Source organism: Sebastes umbrosus, chromosome 17, assembly GCF_015220745.1.
Source record: "Sebastes umbrosus isolate fSebUmb1 chromosome 17, fSebUmb1.pri, whole genome shotgun sequence".
Lineage (NCBI taxonomy): Eukaryota > Metazoa > Chordata > Actinopteri > Perciformes > Sebastidae > Sebastes > Sebastes umbrosus.
In genome coordinates this window covers 26,075,429-26,092,838 of record NC_051285.1, presented here as the reverse complement: position 1 = coordinate 26,092,838, position 17,410 = coordinate 26,075,429, and the positions used below count along the sequence as shown (strand labels likewise).

Here is a 17,410-nt window from a genome sequence, read left to right as displayed (position 1 = left end):
CCTTCTGTCTGAAACGCTCTGTTTGAGCTCCTGCCCCCCCTCCTGAAAGCCCTGTAAGTCTGATTGGTCAACCGAACCAAACTCTTTGGACTCCGCTCCAGCTCTAAGGAGCCATACATATGCTGTCGTCACAGCGCGCAAGTGTTCCTAAGCGCCCATTTTTCAGGTCGTGACGGTTGCGCCCCGAGATAAAAATAGTTTGTGACGAAGAACAACCAATCACAGCCGGCAGATATCTTCTTTCTTTCGTAAATATCGGTCTACGGTAAATATATGGAGGAGATGTTAATCATTTTAGTGCAGGGCTACCCAGAGCTTTATGATCTGTCCCACAGACTATTTTACTGGCTTCTCCCTTTCGGTCTGAGGATGGCACAACATCCGGTTGAAAGGTCAGACAAATTGACACAGAGAAATCGAGTGTAAAGCTACTGTGAGGGATTTACGGTGCTGGAAATGCATTTATCTTGTTTTGATTGTGTTTAGTTTAGTTACCGCAACTTCATCATCATCGTCATCGCAGCACGCAGGTTTCAGTTGCTTAGTAACGGCAGAGGCGACGGGAGTGTGACCTCCGAAGCACATTGGAAAGAAAAAATAACCTGCCGTTTTCCATGCTTTTTTAGACACGGCATGTGTACGGTCCCTAAGTTTTGTTTCGGGGGCGTGCCAAACTAGTCACCAGGTAGGTATTAAGCAAATGTGTTATTTGGTGACATCACCACGTTACAGAAGAAAAGGTGGGACTTCAAGCAAGGTGTTTTTAAAGCAGTTCATGAGCAGTGTTTCTGTCGGGGAGAGTAACTCCCTTTGGCATGGACTTTGGGCTTTGTAGCTTTGCAGACCTTTTACATGCACAAAAAAAACTATAACACACTGAAGGAAAGAGAAAAATCACAAAAGCATCTTTAACGTTTTTGTGTTACTCCTCTGGTAGCTTTCATAGTGAGCCGTGTAATGTATGTGTGTGTGTGTGTGTGTGTAAGTGAATTCCGGCCAACAGCCTCTATAACATCAAGGACAAGTCAATTAGAAATGGATTAAGAGATTGAGATCCGTGAGCGCCCTCAGACTCTCCCGACAGACCGAAGGGGAATTGAACAGGAACGTGAGAAGCTTGTCTGTGTGTCTGAGCCAGCAGACAAACATCAGAGCCGACAGAGTGTATTCTAATATCAGTTTTCATAGAGCAGAGACGCTGGGACAAGGCTGACACACTGTATGAGGCTAAATACTGTTTTGATCACCGGTTCAAATAGCTTGAATTGTGCCCGTGCAAACAGAAGAGGCTGCCATTAAAAAGACATGTAAGTAGTTTATTCTTTTGGTCAGTTGGAACACATTCTCCATATTATTTATGACACGTTCAAGCATTACAACCTGACGATCTCATACACTTGAACATCACAAGTAAACTCGATTGGTCATGAACAACTTGATGCTTCATATATGGGTTTGCATTCAACACTATATATATATATATAAACTTTGCAATACATAAATAACAATAACTGTGCTTCTCATATCAATATACACATTCAGTACATAAATACATGTGTACAATGACACAGCATAGAAACTTGATGCCTTATGAAACAATGGAAAATATACAGATCCCTTTGCTCGATCATCACAATAAGTCTTGCTGGCAAATTGCACAGATCTCTCTCTAGAATACATAACGAGTCCTCCTGAATAAATGAGTGAGAACTCAGTGGGGTGTAATTCACAGTCGATAACATTCAGTGCATCCGAGACCCTGTAATACAAGCCATGAACACGGTCACATGTTCTCAAGATAAAGCTCACTGAACTTCACGGGTCAAAAATGGGAAATGGAGTGCCTGAGGTGTGTGCGTATGAATTTTGGCAAGCACGGTTTATGTGTGTGCAGCTTCACTCCAGTGGCTACGGACGCTTATTGCTCATTATGAACATCTGGAACATCGAGACATGCGGATTCATGCGAGTGTTTTGAGATGCATGAAAAATAATGGTTTGGAGACGTTTTTTTGTATGCAGGTTGATTCTCAAAAGTGTTTCTGTCTCGTCACGCTGCAGATGCTCCCTCCTCCCTCTGGAACCAGACTTTATTAGCGTTAGCATCCCTGCAGCTTCATCTTTGTCTCAGGTGTCATTAGCCTCTGACTCTGGGAGGTGATAGACTGCAGCTCTGCTTCTGACACTGGATTCCCGCGGAGAAAGGAGCTCACTCCCCTCGCCCTCCCCCCGCTTTCCCAGACCAACTGCTGACCAAGCGGCCGTGTGGGGTTCACCTGACGGTCGCGCTGCGTGCTCCTGGACTTTGAAAGAAAAGCCAAACTGCTGACTCCTTTGACCGCTGGCTTTGAAATGGAGCGTGTGTATTTGACTCAGTTCTGCTATTAATAGCTCCGTGCCGTTCACATGCCCCATTGAGAACAACGCGTCACGTGCCAGGCCATGGGGCTGACATTGGCACTCAGAGCGCAAACCATCGGCGACTCGCACTGACATGAAGCAGAGACTAAATTTACCTGACATTGGACAAGGAGGATCAAAAGCGTACGAGTGTGTGCTAGTGTTTATAGGATGACGCTGTGAAAAATTAGGGCATGACTAAAAGATCTGATGTTGAGTGCTTGGTAACCTGCTTTATGGCACATTCATAATGCTGAAATAAGACCTACTGCTTCACTACGCATGCACGAATGCTGATCGAACCCTCACAGCACCTTTCGTAAGACGTTCCTCGAACGCCTTTGTCATCTGTGTTGTAAGGGAGGAACACCAGGTGAGTCATGCCTGCCTGCACTACGACGTGGTCGATCATCTTAGGCAACCATGCGATGAAGATGTCACAAACCAGGGTTCAGCCTAGGAGTGATAACAGAACTTATTGTGTCCATGAATGTCGCAGTGCAGCACGGGATGCCTCGCTCTAGTTAGGTTGGGACAGTCTCAAGGCCGTGGCGATGGCGGCCAGGAGGATGGCGGAGCTGGCCAGGATCACCGCGCCTCCCGACCGGTACACCTGGCGACCGTTCAGGGGCTGGACCGGCCTGAAGGTCTCCACCATTGGCTTGCCATCCTTAAACTTGAGCTCGGAGAACGCCCGCAGCTGGAGGAACAGAAGATAAACACATATGTTAGATCATCGAGGTGTGTCGTCTGACTGAGTCAGTGAATGAAGTACATTTACTCATACTGTACTTGAGTACAATGTGGAGGCACTTGTAGTTTGAGTATTTCCATTTTATGCTACTTTATAGTTTTGCTCTTCTACAGAGGGAAATGCACTTCTTACTCCACTACATTTATCTGACAGCTATAATTACAAGTTACTTTACAGATTGAGAATTTACATAAGAACTGATAAATTTAAGAGAATGTTGCTGCATGAGGCCCCGTGTTAACCAGTAGTTCCCAAACTTCTTGGTATGCCAATGCTTACAAAAGAGCAGTGTCTGGTTGGGGCCCCTTGTCACATTTCAGATATTGATGAGTTGTTAACAGTTCCACCAAATTCCACCTCATCCCCCCTTTAAATTCTTCAAAAGAGTCATGAAGAGGTCAAATAATCCAGTATTTCACAAAAAAAAGTTATTATAGAAAACTAGCTAATAAAACTGATAAGCTAATAATCAAATAATTAGTATTTTTAGATACTTTTAGATAGAAATCTCCGCCCACCATTCAGGGAAACGTTTTTAATGGCTGCAGTTTTAAAGGAACAGTGTGGAATATTGCGTTGTGTTTTCGTTAGCTTAGTAAGAGCCCTTCATATCTACATAGGGAGCGGGTCCTCTTCATGGAGTCCGCCATGTTCCTACAGTAGCACAAACCAAACACTGGCTCTAGAGAGAGCATTTGGTGTTTTTACGTTACCCTAAGGCCACTGTAGTTCTCCGACACGCTTGTCAACTGTGCCAACGTGAGCTGCAGAGGGCAACACTGTGGTACCGCCAGCAACCGTCTGACTACCGTTGCTCCTGAAGTAGTGTTATTATGGTAAGGATGGCCTCTGAGAGAGGCGAACGGCATTACCACTGTTTTGCACTCGGCGGCTCACGTTACCACAGTCCTGTAAAGGGAGGAGTGAGTGGAGGGATACTCAGTTGGTTTCAATCTGCAACCACACCACTAGATGCCACCAAATCCAACACACTGTACCTTTAATAAAAAGTCAGAAACTGTACCTTATAACCAAAAGAAAGAAATTGGTATTTTAGAAAAACAAAATCCACTTGCATTCCTTTACATGTTCTAGTCTTTGATGCTAACCTGTTCGTTGCTCAGAGGGATGGGATTCTCAAACACAGTCCAAACCACAGCCTCATTGCACCCTGGGGTGGTCAGAGAGCCCTTGTAGCGGTAATAGGAGGTCATATTCTTCTCAGCTGGGATTAGTTGTGCCAGGGAGATGGGAGGCAGAGACGTATTGCCATCTGAAAACAGAAAAGCCACAGATCAAACTATAGCAACACTGCTGTGCAGCCATATCTTTAGCTGGTTACATTGAACTTCAGTACTTACTTGCAGTTTTGATGCTTCGCAGAGCGTTGATGATGGGGTCATACTTTCGGTTTGCACTATCGGACCTCTGAGAATGGAAATATAAACATTTCAGCACTGTTTCATTCCAACTGGAGGTCTGCTCTGTCATATAGCAGTTTAATTTAAACAATACAGGATTCAAAATGATTACCTCGTAGAAGAACCCAAGGACTGCAACTCCCTGTGTGTCTGATAGCGCTGTTGTCAGATCAGTGTACTGGTGCTTCATGTGAACAATGTGCAGCTGTTGAGACAAAATGACTGATGTTAACACTTTTTCACAAAGTAATTTTTTACAGTGGAATCTTATTGTAAATGGGACCCGCAAAAAAGTCACGATTTTATCAGTTTACAGACGTTGCAACGTTTGTTGAGTACATTTCATGCTCTAATAATAGACGCAGATACCTAAGGTATCAGTTCAAGTTAATCAGTTCTTTCTTAAAAACGTGTCTTAAAGGTCCAGTGTGTAGGATCTGGCAGTCTCTACCTAATTGTTACACACTGGACTTAATTGATAAATAAAGCTTTCCTAACCAATCTACAAATCATCAATTAGTCACAGAATGAACTGGTGCAACCATAAAAAGGCCCAATCAGTATTGTTGTCCATTTAAAGGATAAGTCTGGTGGTATTATATATTGTCAACAAATTCTATGAAATGACCAAAAACCAACAATGAATTGATCCTACTAACAAGTCTGTGTATCCCATGCCTGATATATCTTATTTTTCTGTGCCGTAGAGCTCCATTGTTTCAAAAAACACATCAATGAGTCACATGGTTCTTTACTACAATGAACACGGGCAGTGTGGTTTATTTTGAGTCGACCCTTCATACACCATCCTGCTGCTGTAAATACTCACTAATACATCAAACAAGACGTGTTGGCAGAAAATAGTTCCCAACAAATGCACTATTCACTCCTGTTTGAGTAGCGTTTGCTAAAACTACAGTGTCCAGGGAACTATTGAGCCTTTAAAAACCAACAACAACTATATATTTCTGGCCTGTTTTTAAACATTTATGTCTTGAGTAAGCTGGGAGCCACAGACAGGGTAGGGAGGTTGGGAAGTATTGAAAGACGGACTAATGCACTGTTAGTCTTCGTCTTTTACTGGGAAAAATATAGAATATCACCAGCCTTGCTCTTTAAATTTACAGTATATTCACATACGTATTTGAAAAGTGCACTTTTATGATCATAGTTTAAATTGTTGGTCTGTTTTACTGTTGAGTTTCCAGCTTCAGTTAAAGGTGCTATTGATAACCAGCTACTAGACGTCACATTCTCCCTTTCCCCATTTCATTGCATTTACTTCACAACAAGTCGTCGCCAGGCACTCACTGTCAATCTCAGCCATTTATCCGTTTTTTCCACACTAACTGACGACCCAGATAGAGACACCACGCAATACAAACGTCGTTTTGCTATTGGCTCACAAGCCTTGTTAGACGTGAGAACCGAACGTCAGATATCTTCCACAGAGATAAACGAAACATTCACTTTGGACCCGCCAAAACTTTAAAATGTTTAATTCACAATCATAATAATGTTTTCAGCACCTTTCTAAAAGCTCTGTGGATCTTTTTTTAAATATTCGTTGACAAAACAAATGTTATCAATAAGACCTTTAATAACATGACTAAAGACAGGATGTGTGTGTTTTGTATGGTAAGGTTACCTCCATGGGATACTGCTCCCCATCAATGGTGTGTTCGGAGCCAGGCCCTCCGTTGTTGCCCCAGTGCAGGTGGAACTGCACAGCCTTGTAGCTGCCCGCCAGGCCTCCACCTGAGACCGTGCTCAGGTGAGGAACTCCAACCTGAACTGGAGTGGACACACACCGAGCATAAGGACGTCACACAGAGGCTTCACAGCTGATGATGATGGCTGATCTGATTTTTAATGTAAAATATGCTCACCCGAGTGGCCGTTGTTCTTGATCGAGCCTCTGAAGATCTGCTGGTAGTTGTCGAACTGGAAAGGAGTCAGTCGCTCATCTTTCAAAGTCTTTCTGGTGACGATGTTGATGGGCGACTGGTTTCTTCCTTCACAGTTGTTGTTGGCGTGGTTCCAATTGTCTGGCGCTAAGACGAGAAAAAGACCAACAAGTTATAGCGGACTGTAAGTCCTCCATGGATGGAGTACCGCAGGGAGTCTTCTCCATCTACATGTTACCTTTAGATCAAATATTTCAGAAGCACCATATCAAGTTTCATTTTTATTTAGATAGCTCTCGGATCTGCTTTCCCTTCAACTCCAGTAGTATTATGCAACCGAGCAAACTATAGGTCTGTCTTAGAGACGTTAAAAACTGGTTATCTCAGAACTTCCTTCAGTTAGACTCCAATAAATCAGAATTTATCATCACAGGTTCAGATTCTTCTTCAGTTTTCTTCAGCCCAATTTCTGAACTGAACTTTTTCATCTGTTGGTTTTACATCCTATATGAAGCACTTTGTAACTTGCTTTTGAAAAGTACCATATAAATAAAATTATTATTATAATCAAACAATGTTATGCTTTTTGTATTAAAATGAGCTTACCATTGCACTGATGATCACAGGCGAACTGGGACTGGTAGCACCAGTTTTCTGAAACACAGAAAATAAAGAAAATTGTCAAGGCAACAAAAGCTCCCACAGCTCTAACTTGAGATTTGGTGTCAATGGCAAATAATGTAAAGATCACACACACACAGTCAGTCTGCATTATTAACCTGTGGGTGACACCAACGAGGCTATTGTGAGGGCAGAATAGGATGTTTCTTCTTAACACTGACAACCGTCCAGCTAGATTTTATGTGTATTTACAAATGTTTCCTTTTATTAATTGTTTTTTTTCCTTACTGCAAACAGTGAATTGTTCTCCATGTATGGGACTGGCTCCTGGCTGTTATTCCCGGCCATACAAAAAGCCCTAATACACAGGAATTGTCTTCCTTGGCGTTTGTGCTTTATCTTTCCGTGCTATCAGAATCAACACAGAGCCAATCTTTTGCATCAGCGAGGTCCCGTTCTCACATGTTTGTCTGAGGGTTTATTAATATTTCACAATTGGTTTGCATGTTTCCACCCGGCACTCGGAGACAAATATCTGCAGCTATCTCACAAATCAAATATTTATGAAAAACACACCATGCCATTGAAAAAATACAGGGAGGGTCTCCCGCTCTGCTATTCGACTGGTGCGAGGGCTGCTCCCAGTGTTTGTGAAGGAAGTCAATGTTTGGTTTCTTTGCCATGTTGGTAAGCCGCTTCCTCCTGCTCTGACACGATAATGAATATTGAAAATAAATGTAGCAGCGGGGCAAACATTTGGGTATTACCATCATTCACTGTACTGGTCGCTGTAAATAAAGAGATGCTCATTTCTTTGATAGGTTCTTATTCTTGCTGCAGGATTTGCATGTGCGTGAGCGGAGCGCGAACACTGCAGAAGAAAAAAGAATTCTTCGAAATTTCTAATTACTCTGTGACTACCGCCTGGGCGCTGACTGAGGGTATTAAAAGATTATGATTAATTTCAAAACCTTGACTCACTTTCGCCTGCCTCATGGTCTGACAGCATGGGCGGTATAGCTGTGAACATGTGTCACTTTCTGCCCTCAGAAATTTGCATTGAGGCCGCAGCTAAAGTCGGTTTTATCATCACAGGAGCATTCAGGACCACAGCTGTGTGAGACGTAGCAATTACATCTGATAACTGTGATAATTAAGCTTGTCAGTCATCAGTCAAGATGCTTTCTTTATAGAACTTTGCTGCAAAATCGCTCCGATAAAAAGTTGAATTCCAGCCAAATAATGTTTGCTCATGTTTTGTGTGTGAGCAGTGGTGGAAAGTACATTTACTCAAGAACTGTTTTTGAGTACAAATTTCAGGTATTTAACTTGAATATTTCTATTTCATACCACTTCATACTTATATTCCACAACATTTCAGAGGGAAAATATTGTACTTTTTACTCCACTGCATTTATTTGGCAGCTATAGTTACTTAAAGCAGCAGTGGGTAGAATTAGAGCAAATATGATTGATTGATGATTATAAAACGGTTACTGTATCCTGACAGTAGTGCATGAGACAGGCAATGTTAAAAAAAATCATGTGCCTCGGTGTCCCCCGGTGCTCCTAATGGCACCTGCAAGATTTCAAAGACCGGAGGAACACAACCAGTCAAAGCCGAGCTGGAGCCTTGCCGTCTCTGAGCAGCTGTCAATCACTCGCAAACTCCGATCAAACGGTCAAACCATGCAGCGCTGATCAAATATAAATCAATATTCTGTTACGTTAATGCCTATTTCTCTCCTCAAATGTTTTCAGAAACATCTTGTAGTGTTCTGTTTAGCTGTAAAATGAAAAAGTGTGTGACCCGGCAGCCATGTTGAGATCAGTTGAGGAAATACCAACCACCGCCCATCAGCCGGAGCAAACTTTTTCATTTTACAGCTAAACAGTACGCTACAAGATGTTTCTGACAACATTTTACGTGAGAAATAGGCATTACAATAACAGAATATTGATTCATAATTGATCAGCGCTGCCTAGTTTGACCGTTTGATCGGAGTTTGCGAGTGATTGACAGCTGCCTCCTTTGAATGAATGAATAGGAACTCTCTCTCTGCGAACGCGCATGGGATCCCGACCCGGTAGATTTATACGTGTAAAAAGTTACAAACAGTCCCTTTAAGAAATGAATCTGAATACTTCCTCCATCCCTGTCTGTATATAGAAACATCTATTTTTATGGCTCATGCTTGTTTTTATCTCAGCCAATCAGATCTCTGTCCGCACAATTCCTGACCAATCAGCGCTCAGCTTTGATCTCTCTGTGAGGCGCAGAGCGGATGAACAATATGAATGAAGTTTCAATGGAGCTGAGAGAGAGAGAGAGAGAGAGAGAGAGAGAGAGAGAGAGAGAGCGAGCACTGAGGAGGAAACTGAAGGAGACGGATCTTTTCATGCCATTGTGTTGTCTGAGCCAGACATAAACTGTGCGCTTTCACACAGAAACACGGTTCAAACGAAAAGGAGAGATTGAAACTAGCCTCCTGTTCACTCTGCCAATTCTTTGTACCCCTTCACGTACAATATCTTTAAACACGCACTATCTGCAACCATCTTGGACTCTAACCACTGGTGCACTTTACACTATACATCCTATATACCACTTTATAGACTGCACATATGCACATATTACATTTATTTATTTTACTCCATTAGAGTGTTGGTGTCAGACCTCGAGGCTTTCTCTGTGAAATGAAATCAACCCCTCAGAAATCCCCCGCTGTGAAGTTGATGTGGAGACGATGGAGACGCGCAGCTCGATGCGTCTCTCTGCTGCAACGAGGACGCAAACGACTGTGATTGGCTCAGAGAGCAGGTAGAGAGAGAGAGAGAGAGAGACTGAGAGGTGTCCGGACCACACAGGCTCTGAGTGATTCTCAGCTCGGTCGGATCTGCCTGCTCTTCTTGTCTTTGGCTCAGCTGATACAGCTTCTCTGTATCCTCACATACCACCATGCCATCGAGCTGCAGATGTCGGACACACATCTGGAATGCTCGGTGCCACATCAGTGTGATGGACCAGGCAGGTGTTACGCATGCAGCGGTTTTGGTGCGATGGGAGCCTCTCTTCCATCTGAGGAGCTATGGCTCTTTGGTGACGTTTTTTTTTCTTCTCCTCTCTGCATAGCATCTTTCTGAATCTATTTTTTGGATTTCTGTCTTTTTAGATTATCTGGATTCCGAAAAATATCAACTTTTTAATTGAATAAAGTGACTGGCACGGTTTGGAAAAAAAATGGTAAAAATGGTAAAAAAAAGCCACCTCATCCTGCTGGTCTCATTGAAAAGCTTTCTGATGTATTCATTCACTTCATATGTGTTATTCAGTGTTAATAAGATATCACTTGCATGTTTAGATTACACAGCTCACAGATTTTATACGAATAAATATATTTAAAACATACAAAAAAACAAGCTGAAATTCTGCAGAATTTCTTTTTTAAATCTTTTCCTGGTAAAAACTAAATGGTAAAAAAGCAACTTCATCCTGCTGGTCTCATTGAAAAGCTTTCTGATTCATTCACTTATTGTTCAGTGTTAATTCAGATATTACTAAAATAACACTTGCATGCTTAGATTACACAGCTCACAAATTTTATAAGAATAAATATATATAAGAAATACAAAAAAACAAGCTGAAATTCTGCAGATTCCTTTCCTGGCAGGCTAATATTAGAGGATAAATATCTAATTATTCAGTTAATTAGCCAGTTTCTGTTCTGTTACTGTGGCAGGTGGAATGTAAATAAAAATGGTAAAAAAGCAACTTCACCCTGCTGGTCTCATTGAAAAGCTTTCTGATGTATTCATTCACTTCATATATATTGTTCAGTGTTAATTCAGATATTAATAATATATCACTTGCATGATTAGATTACACAGCTCACAGATTTTATAAGAATATACATATATAAGAAATACATATTAAAGGACAAGCTGAAATTCTGCAGAAAAAAAAATTAAATATCTAATATTAGGCTAATATTAGAGGATAAATATCTAATTATTCAGTTATTTTTTTCAGTTTCTGTTCTGTTACTGTGGCAAGTGAAATGTAAATAAATTCTCCAGTACATATTTCCCAGCTATATGAATAAAAGGAGACTCACCTGATCCTGTGCAGAGTGTCCAGAAGGATGCCAGGAGAACGGGAAGGATGAGTTTCTGCATTCTGGAGCTGACTCGACCGAGGCAAGGCAAGGCAACACAATGACTTGTTTTTCCCAATGTGATGGCATTCTTGCAGGGGGTCTTATACTTATCTATCAGGAAAGAAAGAGTGGCCCCTCCCACCTTTGGGCATCGCCTCTAATAAAGCTCTCCACTGATAAGAGGGGGCCCATCAATATCAATGGGCTCCATGCAAATCTAATGCAATCATCATACTGTCATCATGGAGTTGATAGAAAGACTTCCTGCTGATCTGAGAGGTAGAAGTGTGACTCTGTGGAGAATCTGAAGGAGTTCATTATCAATGCATGGCAGCTCATTGCTCTACAGGTATACACCTCAAGGTGCTCAGAGGATTAACTGTGAAGAAAGACATGAATATCATTAAGTAGATACTTCCTCTTGTTCCTTTACACTCAAGGTTAGAAAAATCATTGTGTTTCACACTCTCAGTACCATACTTGATATATTCTGTATCATTTATTGAAGGTATATTATGTTTAAATTAAAATACTCTTTTTAAAAGTCTTGCATTTGAAATTTAACATAGTAAATATAGCAACAACATGTTCATACAGTATCAAAAGTACTCATTATTGGATCATTATTATGTATTATTATTATGCAGTGTTACTAGGTGGGGCTGATAACTAATTCATAAGAATGCATCATATTTTATACATGGATTATATATTTTATTCTGGAAAAGTAGCTGTCAGATAAATATTTCCCTCTGAAATGTAGTGGAGTAGAAGTATAAAGTAGTATTAAGTCAAAGTCAAAGCATTTATTGTTAAAACATGTTTCCATGTACAATAAAATTCTTCTTTTGCCTTCCGCTCTGAGTGGCGTTTACAAGGAAACACAAAAAATAAGAAATAAGTACAAGAAAATAGATACAGAAAGAAAGGGCACCAAATAGAAATACTCAAATACAAGTACCTCAAAATGTAGGTGCTACTGTAAAATACAGTACTTGAGTAAATGTACTTAGTTACTTTTTATACCTCAAACATATTTGGTATCTTATAAGAAAATGTGAGATCTACTGGAATTCAAAATAAAGTTCTGTGGTTTGTAACGACCACTGGCAGGTAAGTGAGTTAAACACAGTGAGAGTGAGCGTTAAACAGAGACAATGCACACACACACACACACACGCACACCCACCCACCCACACACACACACACACACACCTTCACCTGAGAGCCGCACGTCTAAAAGAGGATATCAGGTGAAATCTTTAAAAAGGTTTATTTTCCGGCCCAGTTCACCCGATCCAGAAAACCTGTCCAGTCAGTGCAACGCTTTGCAAAAAAATCTCAACATCTCCCATCAAGTTTTCCACAGAAAAGTTAAAGCTGTCACTTTTATTTTCATTCACCGAACGGAAACCTAGAATACCCTCAAGCTTGAATTATTGATCATGCTGAGTGAGTACAGTGAGGCACATTGGCAGAAGTTCCTCCTCAGAAAACATGAATTAGCTTGCGTTGCTCTTCTTCAAGACTTTTTTTTGCCAGCAATGGGAAAAGGGCATGATGGTGTGTGTGATGATGTGTCTTGGATTTGTATAGACTGTGTGTGGTCATAAAACATGTAAATGTAAGTTTTCCTTTCATCTTCATACACGGAAATGTTGGTTCATATGAGGGAGGGACTTTACAGCCTTTACCAGAAAAAGCTGAGAAATGAAGAAATCCATCACTGTGATCATGCAAAGATCTCCTGATTTGATTTGTTGAAAGTGCTGGTCTCCTTGCAGTACAACAACCAAGTACAGCCTTACTTTACCTTTGATAGAAAAGCTCCATCTGGTGGACAAATGGAGGGACAGCATAAGTGTTTTTTCCATTAATGTGCTTCCCAGTGCTGGGAGGAGTTTTCAGATCCTTTAATTAAACTACAATTCACACAATGTAAGCAGCATTTTAATTACTTTATATAATGTTTTTTTACTTTTAATTTACTGAAAAGCAAAGCATCATATTTGATATGCTCATTAACCCTCTGACACCTGCGGGCAATCCCGACCGACTGTCTTTCAGAGGCTGTAGCAGGTTCAGTTTTAATGCTAGAGTGAAGATATCATATATCATATCGAATATGATGTATGACTAGAAAACTAAAAAACCTAAGGAATCCATCGGTACCAACCATGTCATGCTGGCTTGTCGGGAAGGAGGCTAAATAACGCTCCAAAGTTATGCTAAATTTTGCTGAGGAAAAACTGCCATGGCCATTTTCAAAGGGGTCCCTTGACCTCTGACCTCAAGATATGTGAATGAAAATGGGTCCTATGTCTTAAAAAAAGACAAAAACTGGTCTATTGTGGGTCTCAGAGGATTTTGATCTTATTTGACCTTTAAAAAAGTCATAGTATAAAATGTGATGAAGTCGAAAAAGTCATAGTATAGTATGAAATAAAAAAAAATAAAAAAAGTCTTAATAAAGTCATAGTATAGTATCCCATCCCATAAAAAAGTTAAAAAAGTCATAGTATAGTATGCCATTAAAATGTGAAAAACTAAAAGTGTCTTGAATATCCAACAGGGTACTCAAGGAACTTAAAAATATAGTCCTATGACTTGCTTCAACAAATTATTTTAAACTGCCATAATTATTATTAATGTCATTATTTGTAATGTTTGCTAACATATTATTATTCATGTGATTCATTTCCTCAATATTGACTTGTTTAAGTATGAACACCACATAGGAACCATGTGTAGGTGCTGTGTTGTGCAGGGACATGTTTAGGTTCCCTCCAACAACAACACATGCAGCTGATGACGTTTTTATCCTCTTGATGCTTAAGGAGTGAAGTTGAAGTTTTAAAGTGATGTTGCATGAAGAGTTTAGAAGAGTTCATGTTGTTTAGGTGGACTCGTTTCCTCTCTGGTTGTGTGCATAGTGAGGTATGTTTGTTTTGTTTTATATTTCGTTGTGCATATTTACAGTTATGTGTGGACAGTGTGTGAGTGATGCTACTGTAATTATTCTGTTTCCTTGTCATGAATGTTGAACAGTTGGATTTGATGACGTTGATGTTGACTGAGGTGCATTAAGACGAACAGATCCATCTTTAACAGAAGAACCAGGGTGCTGTGTATTACCTGGAAGGAGTGATACCTTTCAGGTGAGTTTATACTCAAAACATCCAGTTGTGTACTCAAAGAAGTTAACATTACATTGAAAGTGTTTTCCTTGGATTGGAAAGGAAATTGCAACAAAAATAAAATATTAAACTTTTTTTCTAAATCTCAGATTATTTAACTCTACATCAGTGTGGTTGTGATTGATTAAAAATGATAGGTACATTTAAGATTAATCAATTGGGAAAATGAAACCATGTGCACATGCAGTAGGCATATTGGTATCACATAAAATTAGGATTGTAGTAGTTTACCTTACCTGTCCTACCTTAGACAGTCGAACACTGACGAAAAAAGGCTGATATGTATATACTGCATGTATATATGTATGTATATGTATACTGTATATATATGTATATATATATATGTGTATATTGTATTTATATGTATGCATGTATATATACAGTGTATATATATATGTGTATGTACTGTGTATATATATACAGTATATATATGATGTATATATATGTATATACACACACATGTGAATGTGTATCTATGTATATGTATATGTATGTATGTATGTGTGTATATATGTGTATGTATGCACAGTATGTATGTGTGTATGTATATATATGTGTATATACAGTATGTATGTGTATGTATGTATGTATTTATAATTTGTATGTATTGTGTATATGCATATATATGTATATGTATGTATATATGTGTATATACTGTATATATGTGTGTATATATATATATATAAACACACATGTGTATGTGTATATGTGTATGTATGTATGTATGTATGTGTGTATATATACACCAATCGGCCATAACATTAGGACCACATGGGCACCCTGACCGGTATGTGTATGTGTGTACAGTATGTGTGTATATATGTGTATGCATGTGTGTATACTGTATTATGTAGAGTATGTGTATATTGTGTATGTATGTATGTTTTGACTCCAAGAATAAACTACTGTAAGAAAAATACATCATAGCAAAATGTTAACTTATTTCTTCTCAAGACATTTATTTTATTAATTTCACCTGAAGAAAACAAATGATTATTATTTTAGGAAAGTTACAGTTACTCTGCATATTTTGTAAGATGAAAATAGACAAACGCATGAGGAAATCTGTGTCTGCTGCATCTGTGTTGATTGGACCAGTATACTGGGTTGGTGGCTAGACTTATTATCATTTCAATCAATTGTGTTTTTGTATTCTTCTCCTCACAGCAATCAGTCAAAGGAAGACCTGCTTCATGTGAGTACCTCATTACTGAATCCCTGAACATGGATACCTTGGTGAAGTTGTTGGCTTGTGGTTGTCTACTTGTCTTCTATTTTCATTGGTGCTCTTACCAATGTTAACCTCAAACTGGCAGTACTTTATGAGAAGTATAACCTTCACAGAACACCCTATAAAGGCACAGTTCATCTGAATACAAGATGAATTTATTTTCTCAGTGGCCTTCTCATAGAAAATAATTACACATAAATTATTCATAAAAGAGAACACTGGTCATGTATTGGACAAATATTTTATTAATAATTTTGAAAACCTCACAGTTAACCTATAAAGTTCATGAAAAAAGTCTAAATAGGATCAGAGCTTATATACAATAAATGAGAGTAATGATCAGGTAATGGTTCTGTGTTCTTTAATAAACCTAAGACTGACATAATTCTAATGTGTCATATTAAAGATATTTATTAAAGGGATGGTTTGGGTGTTTTGAAGTGGGGTTGTATGAGGTACTTATCCATAGTCGGTGTATTACCTACAGTAGATGATGGCTGGCACGCCCCCGGTTTGGAGATTTTTTGCCCAATGATGCCAAAAAATTGTTGCCTACTGAAGCTTTCAGCAAACTGGTTTTAAGTGAGAGTAAAGTTCTGAATTGTAGCTTGAATTTGTGGGTGTTTGATCAACTTAACAGATTCCTTTCATTTATCCATGCACCTTCAACTTTCTGTCAGGTAGTGTAAAGGTTGTTTCATCAGTTAATCAGTTTGATCTTTGTCTCCTCTGTTTGATACTCTTTGTTATTGTCTTGTAAAGTTTTTTTCTCTCTCATCCACTTCACCTTCTATCATTTACCAGGACGTTTATAGTCTGTTTGAGCGTCTAAAGAATGTATTACTTGATTTCAACACACATTGTCTGTCTAAGATTGGTTTATTCCGATTTTTCAGCCTCATAATCGCTTATTTTTCTGACAATAGCGCTTTGTCTCATTACTTAGGACAAAATAAGGATGTAAATCCACAAGCCTAAAACCTTTGAATACATTTTCCAGATGTCATAGTATAGTATGCCATGAAAATGTGATAAAAAGTCATAGTTTAGTATACCATAAAAACTAGATAAAAAGTCATACTATAGTATGACATAAAGAAATCATAGGATAATATGCCATAAAAAAGTCATAGTGTAAAATGTGATGAAGAGGAAAAAGTCATAGTGTAGTATATCGTAAAAGAAGTCATAGTATGGTATGCAATAAAAAAAGTTAAAAAAGTCCTAATAAAGTCATAGTATAGTATCCCATCCCATAAAAAAGTTGAAAAAGTCATAGTATGTCATGAAAAGTAATAAAAAAGCCATAAAAACTCACAAAAATGTTGAAAAAAATCCTAGTTTAGTATATCAAATAAAGTCATAGTATAGTATGTAAAAAAAGAAGAGTGACACAAAAGCCATATTATAGTATGACAAAAACATTACACATACTCTACTATGATTATTTAATTTTTTTCAACATACTATACTATGACTTTTTAATTTTTTTCTTCAAACTATACTATGGCATTTTTTCGACATACTATACCGAGATTTTTTTTTTTTTTTTTCAACATACTATAACTATGACTCTTTCAAAATTTTCCGACATCACAAAAACAGCCGTAGTATATTATATAAAAAAAAGTAATTGTCTGCTAAGTTGAAAAAAGTAATGAAAACGTCGTAATATAGTATGTACTATGATACCATGAGTTTTTTTGACTTATTATACAATGA

General features: G+C 38.9%; 1 protein-coding gene and 1 long non-coding RNA gene across 2 annotated transcripts; one reads left to right on the top strand and one right to left on the bottom strand.

Annotated features, from left to right (window-relative positions):
• Positions 1–1,295: 1,295 nt before the first annotated feature.
• ca4a (carbonic anhydrase IV a) lies at positions 1,296–11,372 on the bottom strand. Its single transcript, XM_037749750.1, has 8 exons — positions 11,219–11,372; positions 7,089–7,136; positions 6,465–6,629; positions 6,224–6,369; positions 4,688–4,780; positions 4,516–4,582; positions 4,264–4,427; positions 1,296–3,100 (listed from the first exon to the last, which is right to left on the bottom strand). The coding sequence occupies exons 1-8, from the start codon at positions 11,277–11,279 to the stop codon at positions 2,921–2,923; spliced, it is 924 nt and encodes a 307-aa protein (XP_037605678.1). The 5' UTR covers positions 11,280–11,372; the 3' UTR covers positions 1,296–2,920.
• Positions 11,373–14,072: 2,700 nt separating this feature from the next.
• Positions 14,073–15,917, top strand: LOC119475305. The gene is made up of 3 exons (XR_005203758.1): positions 14,073–14,197; positions 14,309–14,418; positions 15,625–15,917. It is a non-coding gene; the product is annotated as an uncharacterized LOC119475305 (long non-coding RNA).
• The last annotated feature ends 1,493 nt before the right edge of the window (positions 15,918–17,410 follow it).

Excerpts from the sequence above, each read along its gene's own strand:
- ca4a (XM_037749750.1), bottom strand. The coding sequence starts at position 11,279 with ATGCAGAAACTCATCCTTCCCGTTCTCCTGGCATCCTTCTGGACACTC. Across the intron at positions 7,137-11,218 it reads GACACTCTGCACAGGATCAG|AAAACTGGTGCTACCAGTCC; the intron begins GTGAGTCTCCTT and ends TCTGTGTTTCAG. Across the intron at positions 4,781-6,223 it reads GGGAGCAGTATCCCATGGAG|CTGCACATTGTTCACATGAA; the intron begins GTAACCTTACCA and ends TTGTCTCAACAG.